General features: G+C 56.6%; 2 protein-coding genes across 2 annotated transcripts in view; both read left to right on the top strand.

Annotated features, from left to right (window-relative positions):
• Zswim4 (zinc finger SWIM-type containing 4) overlaps positions 1–2,680 on the top strand; it is a 37,861-nt gene extending 35,181 nt beyond the window's left edge. The window contains exon 15 of the transcript XR_007210410.1: positions 2,664–2,680. The gene's annotated coding sequence lies outside the window, so the exon portion shown is untranslated. The remainder of the gene's footprint in view (positions 1–2,663) is intronic.
• Positions 2,681–13,207: 10,527 nt separating this feature from the next.
• Positions 13,208–16,384, top strand: Nanos3 (nanos C2HC-type zinc finger 3). Its single transcript, XM_048340672.1, has 2 exons — positions 13,208–13,748; positions 16,338–16,384. Exons 1-2 carry the CDS (start codon positions 13,208–13,210, stop codon positions 16,382–16,384), a joined length of 588 nt encoding a protein of 195 aa, XP_048196629.1.
• The last annotated feature ends 203 nt before the right edge of the window (positions 16,385–16,587 follow it).

Raw genomic sequence — 16,587 nt, 5'->3', positions numbered from 1 at the left:
GGCCGGGGATCCGGGTCCGCCTCCAATCCCAGCCCAGCTCCTCCTAGTTCGTGGTTTAAAGGCTCGTGCCTCAGTTTACCCATCCATACAAGACATCAGGACAGGATGCCTGCATCACCCTACGGGTGCGGTGTATAATAACCCAGACCATGCTGACATTCGGTGCCCAGCACCCCCAAATCCTCACTGAGCTCCAAGTCTCCCCATCTGGGCTATTTTGTGGGTGTCTGTCCTGGGGTTTGGACCCCGGGCCTGGGCGCTGGCCCTGAGCTCTTTATTCTTCTTCTCTAGGCTGGCACTCTACCACTTGAGCCACAGCGCCAATTTGGGCTTTTTGATGGTTACTGGCGCTTCGGGCCTGGGCTGGCTTGGAACCGCCATCCTCAGATCTCAGCCTCCTGAGTAGCTGGGATGCAGGCTGTGCGCCCCAGGGGTTCAGCTTTCACCATCTGCGAAAGGGGTGCAGCAAGAACTCTCCACGCCTGCAGCGGTTCAGGAGCCCATGAGCTAAGCCAAGAGCCCAACAAGGCCCAGCGCATCTCCGCACCCCTAAATGCTGCCTGCTCCCCCCCTCCCCCCCAGGGACAAGCCCAGAGGAAAGGTGGGCAGGTCCGAAGTGGGTCCTCTCCTGGGCTACTTGGGCGCCAGGGGCCCCGAAGCTGGCAGCACCTGCTCCAGGGCGGCGTACCCCTCCCCCCACCGTGAGTCACCACCCAGCAATGGGGTATGAGTCACTGGGCAGGGTGGGGTCCCCCGCGGCTCCCCCCTTCTCCAGCGGCTCCCACAAAGGCCCTTTGAGAAGGCTTGCCCCTCCCGGCCCTGCCCAGCCCCCAGGCCGGCTCTGGGGTGGGCTGCGAGGCCCCTGGAGCTGGGCCTGGGCTTGGGCATGGCGGCGCCAGCCTGCTTCCGCCATGTCTGCAAAGTCTCCAGGGGTCCCCAGGGAGTCGCTTGGAGGGCGTCACAAGCACAGGGCCCCTGTGGGCAAACTGAGTCAGGCTGGGGGTGGGGACGGGTGTGGGCTGGTCCAGGGGCTTAGAATCCAGCTTTGGGGTAGGGCAGAGGGAAGAGGGGAGCCTCCAAACTCACCATATCCCACAGAAAATGTGAGTCTTAGGGGCATGTGACGGGCAATTGGGTCCCCAGCTTTTCTGCCCCCCTGGGCCACACAGGAGCCTGCTCCCAACTTCACAGGCCCGATCTGCACATTACCAAAAAAAGAATTTTTTTTCAAAAGCCTTGAGACAATTCGCATACCCTATTATTAAAAGGAGTTCATGGCTCACCCCAGTAATCCCAGCGACTCAAGAGGCTGAGATCTGAGGATTACGGGTTGAAACCAGCCCCAGGCATGAAAGTCCATGAGACTCTAAAGTGATCCACCAAAAAAGATGAAAGTGGAGCTGTGCCTCAAATGTAGAATACCAGCTTTTTTGGTTTGGTGTTTTTTTTTGTTTGTTTGGTTTGGTTTTTCCCAGTCCTGGGGCTTGAACTCAGGGCCTGAGCACTGTCCCTAGCTTCCTTTTGCTCAAGGCTAGCACTCTACCTCTTGCGCCATAGCGCCACTTCCAGCTTTTTCTGTGTATGTGGTGCTGAGTAATGGAACCCAGGGCATGCAAGGCAAGCACTCTACCACTAAACCATATTCCCAGCCCTAGAACACCGGCTTTGTGAGGGAAAAGCCAACTGTGAGCTCAAGGCCCCAAGTTCAAGTCCTGGTAGCAACAGAAAAACCAGTACTTCCAAAAATAAAAAGCAAAAATTTCAGGCAGCACACCTCTAATCTTAGCTACTCAGAGGCTAGGATATGAGGATCACAGTTTAAAGCTAGCCTGGACAAGAAAGTCTGTGAGAGGGGCTGGGGATATGGCCTAATGACAAGAGAGCTTGCCTCGTATACATGAGGCCCTGGGTTCGATTCCCCAGCACCACATATACAGAAAACGGCCAGAAGTGGCGCTGTGGCTCAAGAGGCAGAGTGCTAGCCTTGAGCAAAAGGAAGCCAGGGACAGTGCTCAGGCCCTGAGTCCAAGGCCCAGGACTGGCCAAAAAACAAAGCAAAAGAAAGTCTGTGAGAGTCTCATCTCCAATTAAGTACCAGAAAACGAAGTGGTGCCATGGCTCAAGTGATAGAGCACTAGCCTTGAGCAAAAGAGCTCAGGGACAGCACCCAAGTCCTGAGTTCAAGCCCTAGGACTAACAGAAAAGAAAAAAAAAAAAAAGAATTGTACTCTGTCTAACTTATGTAACTGTAACCTCTCTGTCTATACCCTCATAATGACAATAAAGTAACTGAAAAGCTGGGCACCGATGGCTTATGCTTGTAATCCTAGCTACTTAGGAGGCTGAGATACGAGGATTGAGGTTCAAAGCCAGCCCTCCGCCCCCAGCAGGAAAGTCCATGATACTCTTTATGTCCAACAAACTAATCAGAAAATGCCAAAAGTAGCACTGTGGCTCAAGTGGTAGAGTGCTAGCCTTGAGCAAAAGAAGCTTGGGGACGGCGCCCAGGCCCTGAGTTCAAGCCCCAGGACTGGCAAAAAATAAAAGGAAAAGAAATAGAAAAAAAGAAGAAAATGAGAAAGACAGGAGATAATAAGTTTCACAAGGTACTCAAAGGTGACAGGTCCCCCAGTAGAAGGAACAGACTGTGCAAAGGCCCTGAGACCCCAGAGGCTTGAAGCCTGGCCTGAGGAGGATGGAAGGAGCGAGAGAAGGAAGGAGGAAGACTCTCACTTGAGTCCTGGGCCCCACCCAGGCCCCCTGCCTGGGATGTAACTCCCCAGGGTCCTTGCCTTAGGGACTGTGCATGGATGGAAACAGGGGTGTCCAGTTCACACACCCACCAGAGGCAAGCCTTGGGTCCCTAGGGAGATCCACAAAGGGACAGGAGTTGGCAAAGGGTGGGGAATCTCCCCGAGAGAGGATCAGGAAAAGGTAGCATGAATCAACCCCCTCGGGCTCCTTGTGAGTCACCCCTGGCAAAGGCCCCAGGATGGGGCTAAGACTGCAGTTCCCACGCCCCCCCCCAAAAGAAAACAACAACCAGGCATCACAAGCGCGAAGCTTCTTCTTCTGCCCTTCCCACCCTGTGCTGGTTTAAGGGGGACATCTAGAGAAATCGGGGTGGTTTGGCACCCAGGAACCTTGTTCTCAGTGATCTGTGCCTGTTTCAAGAATATGCAAGACTGCTTTCCTGGATCAATAGTGCAACTGCAGCATGAGGGCCTCAAGTAGACACAGAGGGACTGTGTGTAAATGGGGCATTGGTGAGGGGATGGCTTTTCTGTGGCTCCTGGTCCTGAGGCTGGACTCTGAGGGAGCTAGACTCTGCTGCCACCTGCTGGCGGCCAGGGGACTCTCGGCCAGCAGGGAAACCAGCAGACCCCTGAGGACCAGGGAGGGAAAAGGCTGGGGTTGGGAGTCTCATGCTGTACTTCCTTGGGCAAACAGCTGACCCTCTCTGGGACCTTTCTTAAAACATCTGTACAAAGGATTTCATGTTGCTTTTATTGGCTTACCAGCTGATGTGAGCTCGGGAGCCTCCCATCCCATGTCCCCCTAAAGGAGGGAATAGGAGATGAGGCCTAGCCAGGACAAGATGGATGATGAAGGAACCATATTTCAGAACCACCTCTCCCTCTTTATCCAATTAGGCCAGAGGCAGGGCACACAGAGGCATCAGACCCCAGCTATCCCTGGTAGCTCACCCCGGTTATCCTAGCTACTCAAGGCTGAGATCTGAGGATCAGGGTTCAAAGCCAGCCCAGACAGAAAAGTCCAAAAGACTCTTAACTCTACCCACCAGAAAACCAGAAGTGGAGCTGTGGTTCAAGGGGTAGAGTTGAGCACAAAAAGGCCCAGAAACAGGCCCTGAATTCAAGCCCCAGGACTGCCCACCCCCCACCCCCAAGAAAAGCAAGCAAGCAGACCTGGAGTCTGCTCACCCAATTCTTTCCATGCCCCCTCCCCCACCCCACGGATGGATGATCCTAGACCCCACTAATTTGGGAGGGGTTGCTGGGACTTGTTTTCAAAGTAGAGGGTGTTGGGAAAGGAGTCCTGTTCAGGGGAGACTGAGGCAGGACTGGAGGTCATGTGAGTAAAGGAGAAGAAAGGATATCCACACTGAGCACTGCAGGGCACAATGGTTGAGCCTGTTTTTTTGAGTGTGTCAGCTGGTCCTGGGGCTCACCTAGGACTGTCCCTAAGCTTTTTTTTCCCCTCAAGGCTGGTGCTCTACCACTTGACCCACAGCTCCACTTCCAACTTTATGCTGGTTCGTTAGAAGATAAGTCTGGACTTTCCTGCCCAGCCTGGCTTTGAACCTCAATGTTCAACTCTCAGCCTCCTGAATAGTTAGGATGACAGGTCTCACACTTGTAATCCACTTGCACCTAGCTGTTTAGTGAGTGTGTGTGTGTTTGTGTGTGTGTTTGCCAGTCCTGGGGCTTGAACTCTGAGTCTGAGCACTGTCCCTGAGTTTTTGCTCAAGGCTAGCACTCTGCCACTTTGAGCCACAGCGCCACTTACCGCTTTTTCTGTATATGTGGTGCTGAGGAATCGAACCCAGGGCTTGATGCATGCTAGGCGAGCACACTACCACTAAGCCACATTCCCAGACCCTTGTTTGATTCTAAAAACAAATGTCTAGCAGCATAGCAGGCTGCACTCCACCTGCTGACCCTCCTTGCCTCTAGCTCTCCAGTGTTGGGGTTAGTCTTGGAGCACCATGCCCAGCTTGACATCTACTCTTTTGTGTGCACGCAGTCCTGGGGCTTGAACTCAAGGCCTAGGCGCTGTCCCTGAGCTGCTTTTGCTCAAGGCTGGCCTCTACCACTGGAGCCACAGTTTCACTTCTGGCTTGTTTTGGTGGTTAAATGGAGACAACCGTCACAGTGACTTTCCTGCCAGGCAGGGCTGGCTTCGAACTGCGATCCTCCAGCTTCAGCTTCCTGGGTAGCTGGGTTTGCAGGCGTGGGCAAGGGCGGGCGTGGGGCCTTCGGTGTCCCGCCGTGCTGTGTCCATTCCGGTCGCATCTCACCGCTGTGCTATTGCGCCCCAAGGAACTTCCTTCCTAGGGAAAAGTCCTGGGTGCCCGGTGGGTGTCGGGGCTCCCTGAGTGAGTGGCCCGCGCCCAGGGGCGCCCCACCCCGGAGTGGGTGGTGGAACCCGGCTCACCGGCGCCGGCTGCGGCCTTTGTGCAGCGGCTCCTGGGGGCCGCGGTCTGCGCGCTGCCCCGCGGGGGTCTCCGTGGGCGCCGCGCCCCGTGGACCCGGCTGCGCCAGCTGCAGGCCTGGGGCGCCTGGGCCGGCGGGTTCTCTGACGGACGGATGGCGGCCGCAGGTTCGAGCCCGCGCCGGAGCCCCCGCCCCTCCCCGGCGCGCGGAGCCCCGGGGCCGCTTCCCGCGCGGGCGCCGGGCTGGGGGCTTTTCCGGGCGGGTTTTGGAGAGCGGCGGCGGCGGCGGCGGCGCGGACCGAGGTGAGCGCGGGGCGCGGGGGGCGCCGGGATTCGGGGATCGCGGGGATCGGGGAGGGGGCGCACAGGGCGGGGCCGGGCCCCTCGCGCACCTGCCGGCGGCCCGGGGTCGGGGGCTCCATTGTGGCCGCGGCTGGCGGCGGGGAACGGGGCCCCGCGGATCCACGAGTACTGGGAGCGGCCGGGAGCAGGGTGGGCCGGGGGCTCCTGGTGGCGGGGTGCGGCGATCGCGGCGCCCAGACCCCCTTTCCGACCTCCGAAGGCCCGCGCCCCGGCCTGGGCGGCGGCGAGCTTTGTTCCTGGGGGCGCCGAGCGGGCGGAGCCCCGGGAAATCGGCACGCGGTTGGGGAGGCGCCACCGGCCAAGTTCAGGGGCGCCGGGGGCCGCTCGGACCTGGCCGTGTCCGCCCACGTCCTCGGGGCCGCCCTGGGTGTCGCCTGGCCGGGCAGGGCCGCCTTCCCGAACTGGCCATCGAAAGGAAGAAATGGCCCCGCATGGCCGCTCTGGGGACGCCGTTAAAGCGACAGGGCGCCTTTCCAGGGCCCTGGGCCGGGGGCGCGCGGGGATGGGGTGGGGGGACCCCAGTCCCCCTCTTCTCTTCTCCTTCCCATCCCCCACCGCCCAGAGCCACATCTGCAGAGCCACGATCATGTTCCCCAAAGTAAAGACCCCCCCCCCCCCAAGGCACGAAGTGTAAGGAAACCCAGTCTCCGGGAACAGTGCTGTACATGGACAGTGAGCCCCAAGAACATGGCCACGTGGGCACACGGGTGGTGGAGAAGGGGGCTTGGCCCCCACGCAGCCAAACTTGGCCCGGACCCAGCCAGGCCACGCGTGGATCCCCACTCTACCACACTATCACCACACTGGGTCAACCATGGATTTATAAAGGCCCCAGCACAGATGCTTCTCAAGGGGGTCAGGGCCCTTCGGTGGGAGGGTGAATCTAACAGAAAACATCTACAAGTAGAGAATTTCCCCCCACCAAAAGAGCTGGCCAGCTCAGCAGCTGATCTTCCCCCTCCTAGAGGCTTACAAGAACAGCAGAGTTAAGAACACCCCAGCCCTATTCACCCACCCTCTCCCTGGGCCACGTCCTGTAGTACCTACACATTGATGTTCATCAACATCTGTGGAGCTAGGAAGATGGCACAAGTGTGGAAAAGTGCAGAATGGCCCAGGCATGCAGAAATTGCCAGACCCAATCATTATCCTGGTGTGTGTGTGGTGTGTGTGTGTGTGTGTGTGTGTGTACATGGGTACTGGGGCTTGAAATCAGGGCCTGGGTGCAGTCCCTGAGCTTTTTCACTCAAGGCTAGTACTCTATCACTTGTTTTGTTTTTGGTTTTGTTCTGTTTTGGTTCATTGGAGAGAAGAGTCTCATGGACTTTCCTGTCCTGGCTGGCTTCAAACCCCGATTCTTAGATCTCAGCCTCCTGAGTATCTAGGATAATAGTGCGAGGCACTAAAATCTGGCTTTTTTTTTTTAAGACAAGCTTTTGCCATGTAGCTCAGGCTGGCCTGGAGCGTGTGTGTGTGTGTGTGTGTGTGTGTGTGTGTGTGTGTGTAGTGATGCCTGAGCTCAGGGCCTGGAACTCTCCTTTGACCACCTTTCTCACCAAAGCTGTCAGTCATCGGTTTGAGTCACCCTCCAGAACTCTAGGTCCTCCAAACCTTGGCCTCTTTATGAGCTGTGACTACAGGCATGCATTTTCACACTGGTCATGAGCTCCTTTACTAAGCAGCTATTATGTGCTTTGCTGGTTGAACACTGGGGGATGGGAGTAAACCAGCTGCTGTCTCAGAGCTGACCCACAGCTAGGGTGACATTGCCAGATGCCACTCACCCCCCCCCCCCACGCTAGCTCACACCTGTAACTACACATAGTGTGACACACCCACATTGACATTGACATCCACACACAAAAGCTCACAGGAGCACAAACACCCACACACATACACACACACAGGGCAGAGAATTGGGCTCACAATATCTATAACACACCCCCCCCCCCATCCTAGCAGGGAAACAGAAAACCCACCAAGCAGACACAGGCTGCCTGTTCCTGCAGAGAGCCCTGCCTTGACCTAGACCCGAGGTCACCCTGCATGATGAGCCTCTGTGGGTCACAGTGCCTCAATTTCCCCATTCTCCACTAGCTACCAACCCATGCTGACAAGACTTATGGCCTTCTCCAGCCCTGGCCTCATATCTGGCAGGCCTGGGAGCTCCTGGTCCTCCCTGAGCTGTGAGCCCCTTGTGTGAGGACAACCCCAAGCCCTCCATAGTCTCCAGCAGCTGCATCTCCAGGATGGCAGGATGGGGTGTGAAAAGCCACACAGGGTTCTAATCTATGATACATGCAAGGACAGACAGCACACAGCCAGGGGTGCACAGAGCATCAGAGGGCTAGGGGGCACCCCCGCAGCTTTGACTGCGGACCCCCTCCTCGTTCAGCTTCATGGAAGAGTTGCCATCCCTGCAGTCCAGCTTGATGGCTTAGCCATCTGGCTGTGAGGAGCCGTCACCCTGACCCTTCCCCCAGAGCCCAGCTGCCCTGTTTGTCTGGAGATCAGAGGGGACGAGGGCAGGGCCCAGGCAGAGAGGGGCTTCAGGAGGCACCAATTGACCCTCCCAGCCCCATCCCTCCCCAGCACCTGGGCCTGGGCCCCATACTGCCTCCATTCCCAGGGAACTTCAAAGCCAGCCCCCAGCCCGGGGCCCCAGGTCAGGATGGCGCCCAGACAGACGTGGGGGCAGGGCTGCCCACAACCTCCAGGCCACCCCTGACGTGGGTGGTGTGGGGACCCCATTGTCACTAAGAGCCGAGGAGTGATTGGGGGTAACTAGCCAGACACACAACAGGCTGACCCAGACAGTCAGACAAGGCGGGAGACCCAGACACATACAGGCCCTGGAAGGACAGTCAGATCCAGACAGGCGACCCCGGATGACAAAGACACAGGCAAACCCAGACAGACGGAGGGCGGGAATCCTGCACCCACCACCGGCAGACAAAGAGACCGACTGGGTCCGGCCCGGCCCCTCCTCTGCCCCGCCCCCAGCCTCGCCGCGCCTCCCCTAGCTCACATTCCAGACTGGAGGGCCAAGGTCAAGCGCGGGGCTGGGAGGTAGGGAGGCAGCCCCGACACGCGGAGGCGAAAGTCTGCAGGACCCCAGAGCCTGGTCTGTTAACACACCCACCTCATGGCTCACAGCCAAGAGCCGGGTTTTGAAGCCCCCTCTCCCCTACAGCTGTCCTGAAGGCTCAGCCTTACCTTCCCCAGGGGGTCAAATGGGCGTGCACAAGATGGAGTAACTTAGGGAAAGTGTAACCCCAGTTGTCCTAACCCACCCTTTACCCGCGAGTTGTAGGGGGTTCATCTCCTGAGGGAGGAAAACTGCCCTTCTCCCTCTGTAGGGTCACCCCTGACACCCTCAAATCCCAGAACCCCGCCAGAATGGGGCTCCTGGGGGCGGGGATTCGAGAGCTGAGCCCCTGGAGGCGGAGCCTAGGGAGATAGATCCGGGGCGGGGCTAGATGTCTCAGGGGTGTGGCTTAGGAGGGCTATGGGGAGGGGCTTAGGGAGAGGGGCAGGGTTAGATGAACTCCTGAGGGTGTGGCTTAGGAGGGCTTATGGGGAGGGTGGGGCTTAGGAGGGCTCCCAGGGGCCTAAGCCCCTAGCAACTAGGGGCGGGGCCTCGCACAGGTCCTGTCCTGGTCGAGGTCCGGCTTCAGGTGGTGACCTTGGTAGAGGCTGTCTTGGGAAGCTGCGCAGGCTACTGCTGGGGAGAGGGGCCCTTATGGGGTCCAAAGAAGTGGCGTATTTTCTTTTAGGGGCTCAATACACCCCCAGTGAGATGAAAAGAGTTAGGGAGGAAAATGATTTCGTGGTACCAGGGATGGAACTCAGGGCTTCGTGCCTGGGCAGGCAAACTCTACCCACAGGCTAATTAATCAGAGCCAGGCACCAATGACTCATGCCTGTAATCCTAGCCACTCAGGAAACTGAGATCTGAGGATTGTGGTTCAAAGTTGGCCTGGGCAGAAAATTCCCTGAGACTTTTTATCTCCAATAAGCCATGAAAAAGCCAGAAATGGAGCTGTGGCTCAAGTGAGGGTACCTTAAGGACAAAAGCTCAGGGACAACGCCCAGGCCCTGAGTTCAAGCCCCCAGGACCAGTACAAAACGAATGAAGGATTAGAATTTTTACACTTGAAGCAAAACTCAGGTGGGGAGTGGGCATCCCTTTTTCTGGAAGAGCAGAGAGCTAGTAGTAGCTGCTCTCTTTGCTTTGGGGACACCCAGATGGGGAACTTGGAGGCTCCTGGAGCGGGGAGTTGGGGGCTCTTGCAACAAGAAGAGGTTGCAATTGGCAGCTGAATCCCAAAGGATCAAGTTTCCCAGCTAAGTGGGGGGCTCTGCCTTCTTCACCTCCCTAACCCCTCAAATTTATTGCCGTTCCCAAATGCTCAGTGGCCCCTGGAGCTGGAGCACAGGTGAAACACAGAAACTACATTGTATTAAAATGGCTTGTTGATCTCTTTTGCTTGTGGTGGAGCCCTCCAAGGCATTACATTGTATTAAAATACATGTTTATCTCTCTCTGTATCTAGGGACCAGAACAGGATGGCTACCAGACTTCCTGGGGCTACTTGGAAGCCTGCCTCCACCCCTCCCTCATTTCCGTTGCCCTTTGGCCTCAGTCTCCCAGATTGACAAATGGGGGGAAATCTACTCCTCCTGGAGCTAGTGGGGAGGGTCCTTGGGGCAAATGAGAACTGAAGAACTGTCACTGATCTCTGAGCACAAGGGAACCCTCAACCACCCCTTTTCTCTCTCCAGCTATGTATGAGGCCTCCTTCCTCCCCCCACTCCAGGTCCCTGAGAATCTAACCAAGAGTTTCGGGGAACATTCAACCTGTCGGTGAGTTTGGGCAGTTCAGACAAACCATCGACCGTTGAGTGTACCCGGAGACTTGGAACTGCCATCCTTCCCAGTCCTGATCCCCATCTTGTGAACCTAGGGGCATCTCCCCTTCCCTCAGCCTGACACATTCCCTCCCTCAGGCTATGTTGAAGGTCACAATCAACATTCATTGTTGTCGGTGGGTTGTGAGGACTCGGAGGCCAGACCCACCGAGGGGTGAATGTCACTGTGGCCACACCATTCACAGCCAAGGGGAGGGGAGAGAACCCACCCCAGACTCCCCTCCCCTTACCAAAATGATCTCTAGCACTTCAAAGCCTGCCCCAGCCACTCTACCCTTTGGGGAGGAGGACTGGTGTCTGGACTTTTGAAGCACTGACATTGGAGTTGGGAAATCAATTCTGGGGGCCAGAGGGGAGCAGTCATTGGGAGGGGGCAATAAATCTGCTCAGTGAAGTTTCTGAATGGATGCCTGCATGGGTGGATGGAGAGAGTGGATGTTACCAGTGGATGATCCTGGAGGTGCCTCCCAGATTTGTGGTGTTTCTACCAAAGAAGTCAACGAAGACCCACACACAAAATTGGCAGTGGAGCACTGGCGGCTCACATCTGGGATCCTAGCTACTCTGGAAGTTGAGAACTGAGGATCACAATTCAAGGCTACTTGGAGAAGCAGACAAATCACCAAGACTGTTATCTCCAATTAACTGGCAAGGAACCAGAAGTGGCCCTGTGGCTCAAGCAGTAGAGTGCTAGCCTTGGTGGTGGGGGTGGAGGGGAGAGATAGCACCTAGGCTCTGAATTTAAGCCCCAGGACTGGCATACAATAAGAAAGAAGAGGAGCTGGGAATATGGCCTAGTGGTAGAGTGCTTGCCTTGTACACATGAAGCCCTGGGTTCGATTCCTCAGCACTACATACATAGAAAAAGCTAGAAGTGGTGCTGTGGCTCAAGAGGTAGAGTGTTTGCCTTGAGCAAAAAGAAGCCCGGGACAGTGCTCAGGCCCTGAGTTCAAGCCCCAGGACTGGCAAAAAAAGAAAAGAAAAGAAAGGACCTCTTGAGCTAAGTGGCTTGGGGCAAAGTAGTTTTCCAAGCCTCAGGGAGTCTGGGAGGGGCTCACGCACTGTGGGCAGTGGGCTGATCATTGAGGAAATGAGGGACTGATGAAGTGGATTTGGGAGAAGAATCTGCATTGGTCACCATCGTGTGGGTTCAATTATGAGATGCAATACGTATGCATGAGGCCTTAAGCAACGGTCTGTGGCTCAAAGGCCTGGCTAAGGACGCCAGGGGCTAGGGGCTCCACAGGTAGGTGCAGCTTGGTTAGAAGTGGCCCTGGAAAGAAGTCCTAACCACAGTCTTTGTTTTGCTTTTGTTGCCAGTCCTGGGGCTGGACACAGGGCCTGAGCACTGTCCCTGGCTTCTTTTTGCTCAAGGCTAGCACTCTACCTCTTGAGCCACAGCGACACTTCTGGCTTTTTTCTATGTATGTGATGCTGAGGAATCGAACCCAGAGCTTCACGTATAAGCGGTGAGCACTTTACCACTAGGCCATGTTCCCAGCCCCCTAACCATCCTGAGCACCCATTATCCCCAAGGAGGAGCAGGCCAGGGGAGGTAAAGAGGGAGGAGATAAGAGTTTAGGGGTGTCTCCTAGGACATCAACAGGAGAGGGGGGTCACTGTCACCATTGTTTCCCTATAGCTAACCTGCCTCAGATGAATGGGTAGAGGAATAAATGGAAGAACAGATGGGATGAATGAGTGGATGCTGACTAGAGATCACTGAACGGACAGATGGACAGATGGATGAGTGCACTTCATAGCAGCTGAACATGATTCATGACCCAAACTGAACCTCCATTCCTGATGCCCAGGTCTTTTATTCTGCTTTCTCTCCTCCACCCCACCCCGAACATCTCTGCTCATCCTTGGCCTGTCCAGTCATCTGGGCCCCAACCTGGGTAACTCCTGACCCCCCTACCCCAACCTTAGATCTCATTCTGGAGATCAAAGGGCTGAGTTCTAGAGGAGCCCCCCCTTGCAGATCCTGGCCTGGCTCCGCCCCCCCCCCTTTTCTATCCCCCCCCTCACTCTCCCTCCCTGGCAGTCTGGCCTCTCCCCTCCACCCTCACCTCTGGGCTAAGGGTCAGGGGCGGAGGAAAGTTTTGAACTGGTTTTCCTGAATAACCCCTCAGGGCAGGTGAAGTCTTGCTTATGTTACCCTTTTGTGAGTGTGAAGCTGGGGGGGGGAGGTCTGAACTTGGGGGTCTAGCTTTTGTATCCCTTACAGATAGGTGGGACAAAGCCACATTTTCCCTTACACACCCCAGGGGCACCCCAGGACCTAAAAGAAGGAAGAAGTGGTGTAGTCTATTACTGACAAGCAATGCTACCAGAGTTCAAGGCTGATTTTTCTCAGTCCTCCCACCAACCCTCACTGCCCTGTGGGTATGTGGGGGTCGCCTCCCAGGAGGAGAAAAGACACTGGGGGGGGGAATGCAGGGGTTAAGTGGTTCTCAATCCTGGGAACCCCTGCAGCTTGTGTCCTCCAGCTCCCCCATACAGACAACATATATCCCCCCTGGGCAGGTGCTAGGAACCCCAGTGCCTGTAAGCAACCTCCCACAGCCTGCTCCGCCCCCCTCACGCCTCTGCCCCCCCCCCCCCAGGGGAAGGAGGGCGCCCCCAGGCAGAATCTCAGGCTCCTGGAGGAGAGAGGAAGGGCTAAAGGAGGGAGCTTGGAGCCAGGCAAGGTTTCTTCTCTACCTCCCTCTGCCTGGCATACCTGGCCCAGCCATGGGGACTTACAACTTGTGGACCGATTACCTGGGTTTGGCAAAGCTGGTTGGGAGTCTGCGTAGAGAAGAAGAACCAGAGGTCAGGCTGGATGAAGCCCAGCCCAAGGCAGCAGCACTAGCAACCCCTGAGTGCCAGGAGCCCCAAGCCACCAGCCCCTCGCCAGCTCCAGATCGCCTGTGTTCTTTCTGCAAACACAACGGTGAATCCCGGGCCATCTACCAGTCGCACGTGCTGAAGGATGAGGAGGGCCGGGTTCTGTGCCCCATCCTGCGGGACTACGTGTGCCCCCAGTGCGGTGCCACACAGGACCGTGCCCACACCCGGCGCTTCTGCCCACTTACGGGCCAGGGCTACACCTCCGTCTACAGCTACACCACCCGCAACTCGGCGGGCAAGAAGCTGGCCCGGCCAGACAAGGGGAGGGCTCAGGATGCTGGCCACCGCCGAGGAGGAAAAGGAGGACCGGCTGCAGGTGTCCAGGGGATGGGGTGTGGAGGGGATCTGTCCCAGGCTCGCTTCCGATGCTCTGTGAAGTGGGGTTAGCCCCCCACCCTTGTTGGAGGTGGAACTCCCACCTGAACCTTAGGACTACAGTATAGGAGGGGTGGGGAGCTGGAGTCAGAATTTGCTGTGTGATCTAGGGCAGGTCCCCCTCCCTATCTGGGCCTACTTTGTGGGGTAGGGGGAACTACCATTCTTCTCCATGTCTGGGGTTCGGGGTGGGAGGGAGGTCACCTGGGCTTGGGTATGTGATCAGCTTCCCTCAAGTGTGTGGTCAGAAGCTGTGTGACCAGGGAAGATTCACTCAGCCTCTGGGAACGGTGGCTTTTTTTTAAATTTCTGTAAGTCAAGGTGGGTGCTGGGCACTGAAGGGGTAGAACACCTGATCCAGATGAGCGAGTCCTGGAAGGCTTCCTGGAAGCCCAGAAACGGCCATGAAGTGTGGCCCAGGCCTTGGGGGTGAACTGAAGTCTAGAGTATGTGTGGATTGTGCTGGGGGGTGGGGTGGGCAGAGTTCAGAGTGGAGGGGTCTGTAATTCCTTGGGGGTCATCTGAAAAGTTTAGATTTGAGGCTAGGAATGCAGCTGGATTGTAGAGTGCTTGGTTTTGTGGGTTTTTTGTTTGTTTGGTTTTTGTCCCCTTCACAAGTGAATCCCAGAGTTTGATCCCCAGTAAGGGGGATGGGGAGGCAGATGAGAGTTGAGATTTAGGCTCTAAAAGTGGTGAAGGGCGGAGTCTGAGAGGGGAGAGTGGGCTCAGCCCCTGTGGAGGCGTTCCAAGGCCTGGGAGATGAGAGCACTCCTTGGTCCTAGAAGGGGAGGGGTTTGGGGGAGACTTTCCTGCCCCTACCCCCATTGTGGGCTCAACTGCAAATTCATCTAGTTTAGGGTAGCTGCCCCAACTAACTTTGGGGTGCAGCAGGGCCCAGAGCCTCATCTTCCCTCAGAGGGTGAGGGTGTGGGGTCACCCATCATCAGATCTCATCACCACGTTCTGGATAGCTCCCAAACATCTGCATTTCCTTCTTTATTTTTTTCTGCTACTTGGGTTTGAATTTAGGACTGGACACTTGCTAGGGCAGGTCCTGTACAGTTGACCCACGGCCTCCACTCCTGTTGTTGCTTTAGTTGTTTTTCAGGTAAGCTCAGGATCTCATGTTTTGCCTGGGGCTGACCTCAGTCTACAACCCTCTTTCCGGGCTGGGTCATAGCAAACTTTTTTTGCCCCAGGATGTCCTCCAACATAGCCTTCTCCTATGTTTATGCCTCTGATGTAGCTGGGATTACAGAAGAGCCACCCTGACCCAGTTGTCTGAGCCCCATCTACATTTCTTTGCAATTTTTAACATTTAAAATTTGTTTTTCTGCAAAAGGGGTTTCATCAAACACTTCACCACAGCATAAAATGTACCCCATCAAACCCACCCTGTCTTTCCCACATCCTCTCTCCCCCCTTCTTAAAAAAAAAAAAAGTCCAACAGGTTTCATTGTTCTATTTTCCTTCCTTCCTTCCTTCCTTCCTTCCTTCCTTCCTTCCTTCCTTCCTCCCTTCCTTCCTTCCTTCCTCCCTCCCTCCTTCTCTCCCTCCCTCCCTTCCTCCTTCCCTCCCTTCTTTTTGCCAGTCCTGGGGCTTGAGCTCAGGTGCTGGGCACTGTCCCTGAGCTTATTTATTTATTGCTCAAGGCTAGTACTCAACCACTTGAACCACAGCACCACTTCCAGCTTTTTCTGTGGACAAACCCAGGGTTTCCTGTATGCAAGGCAAGCACTCTACCACTAAGCCACATTCCCAACCCCTCTATCTTCATGTATGATATTGACTAGTTCAGCCATACCTACTCTCCCCCCACCCCCCTTCCTGGAACCTGCCCCAAGCTGAGCCTGTTTTACTCTTCTGTCATTCTTGTTTTACCTTGAGGCATTGTGTGTGCGTGTGAGTGTGCATGTGTTCATGCCCATGGTCTTGGGGCTTGAACTCAGGGCCTGAGGACTGTCCCTGAGGGTTTTTTTCTCAAGCCTCCTGCTCTACCACTTGAGTCACAGCTCCTGCTTTTTGCTGGTTAATGGGAGATCGTCTCATACTTTCCTGCCCAAGCTGGCTTTTGAGCTTTGATCCTCAGATCTCAGCCTCCTGAGTAGCTGAGATTACCTGTGTGAACCTCTGGCGCCCGGTTTTATATCCCCCCACCCCCAGCAGTTTTTAATGGTATTAAAGCGTTTTCATGTAACTGCTTTTAGTGTTTGGTTGGGCGATTTGGTTGATGCTGGGGCTGTGGCCGGGCCACGCCCCCGCCACGTAGCCACGCCCCACGTAGCCACGCCCTCGCCACGAGCATCCGCATCTCTAAGGAACGGCCCAGACCCGCGGTTCTTGGGGTTCTGGCCACATTAATGCCTTGGAGGGAAAACACAGACAAAGGCGGAGCGCAGATTGGCGGGGGTCCTGTCCCCCGCGAGGGTCCCACCTTCCCGCGGCCGCACCCCTCCATCGGTCCTTGGGGGCTCCACAGTGATGGGCGGGCTTGGGACCAAGGGGTGCGGCCCAGGGCGCGGGGTTGCGGGGACCCCACCCACCGGTCCCAGCGGTGACCGTGCTCTCCTCCCCCGCCTTCCGCCTCCACCCGCAGGTTCCAAGGGCGCGGGCAGTTCTGCGGGACCTTCGGCCTCCATCTGACCCCCCAGCTCCTGAGAGGCCCGGACGCCGCCCCCCGGCCGGCCGAGCGCGCTTCCTGAGGACGGCCCCCCACGGCCCCGGGTTCCAGGACGGCCGGAGGCGGCCAGGGCGGGCGAGGACCGTGGCGCCCCCACCCCATCCCGCACAATAAAGTTCAAGAGTGGCTCGAGCTCCCAGGAGGCCTGGCCTGGGGACAGCGTGGG

The sequence above is a fragment of the Perognathus longimembris genome, chromosome 3 (assembly GCF_023159225.1).
Source record: "Perognathus longimembris pacificus isolate PPM17 chromosome 3, ASM2315922v1, whole genome shotgun sequence".
NCBI classification, from domain to species: domain Eukaryota; kingdom Metazoa; phylum Chordata; class Mammalia; order Rodentia; family Heteromyidae; genus Perognathus; species Perognathus longimembris.
Note: the sequence above shows the minus strand (reverse complement) of the source record. Positions and strands in the feature narration are given on the sequence as shown.

What these genes read in the sequence shown, in the direction of transcription:
- Nanos3 (XM_048340672.1), top strand. Translation starts at nt 13,208, where the DNA reads ATGGGGACTTACAACTTGTGGACCGATTACCTGGGTTTGGCAAAGCTG. An exon ending in CCGATGCTCTGTGAAGTGGG is followed by an intron (nt 13,749 to 16,337) that starts GTTAGCCCCCCA and finishes CTCCACCCGCAG; the next exon opens with GTTCCAAGGGCGCGGGCAGT.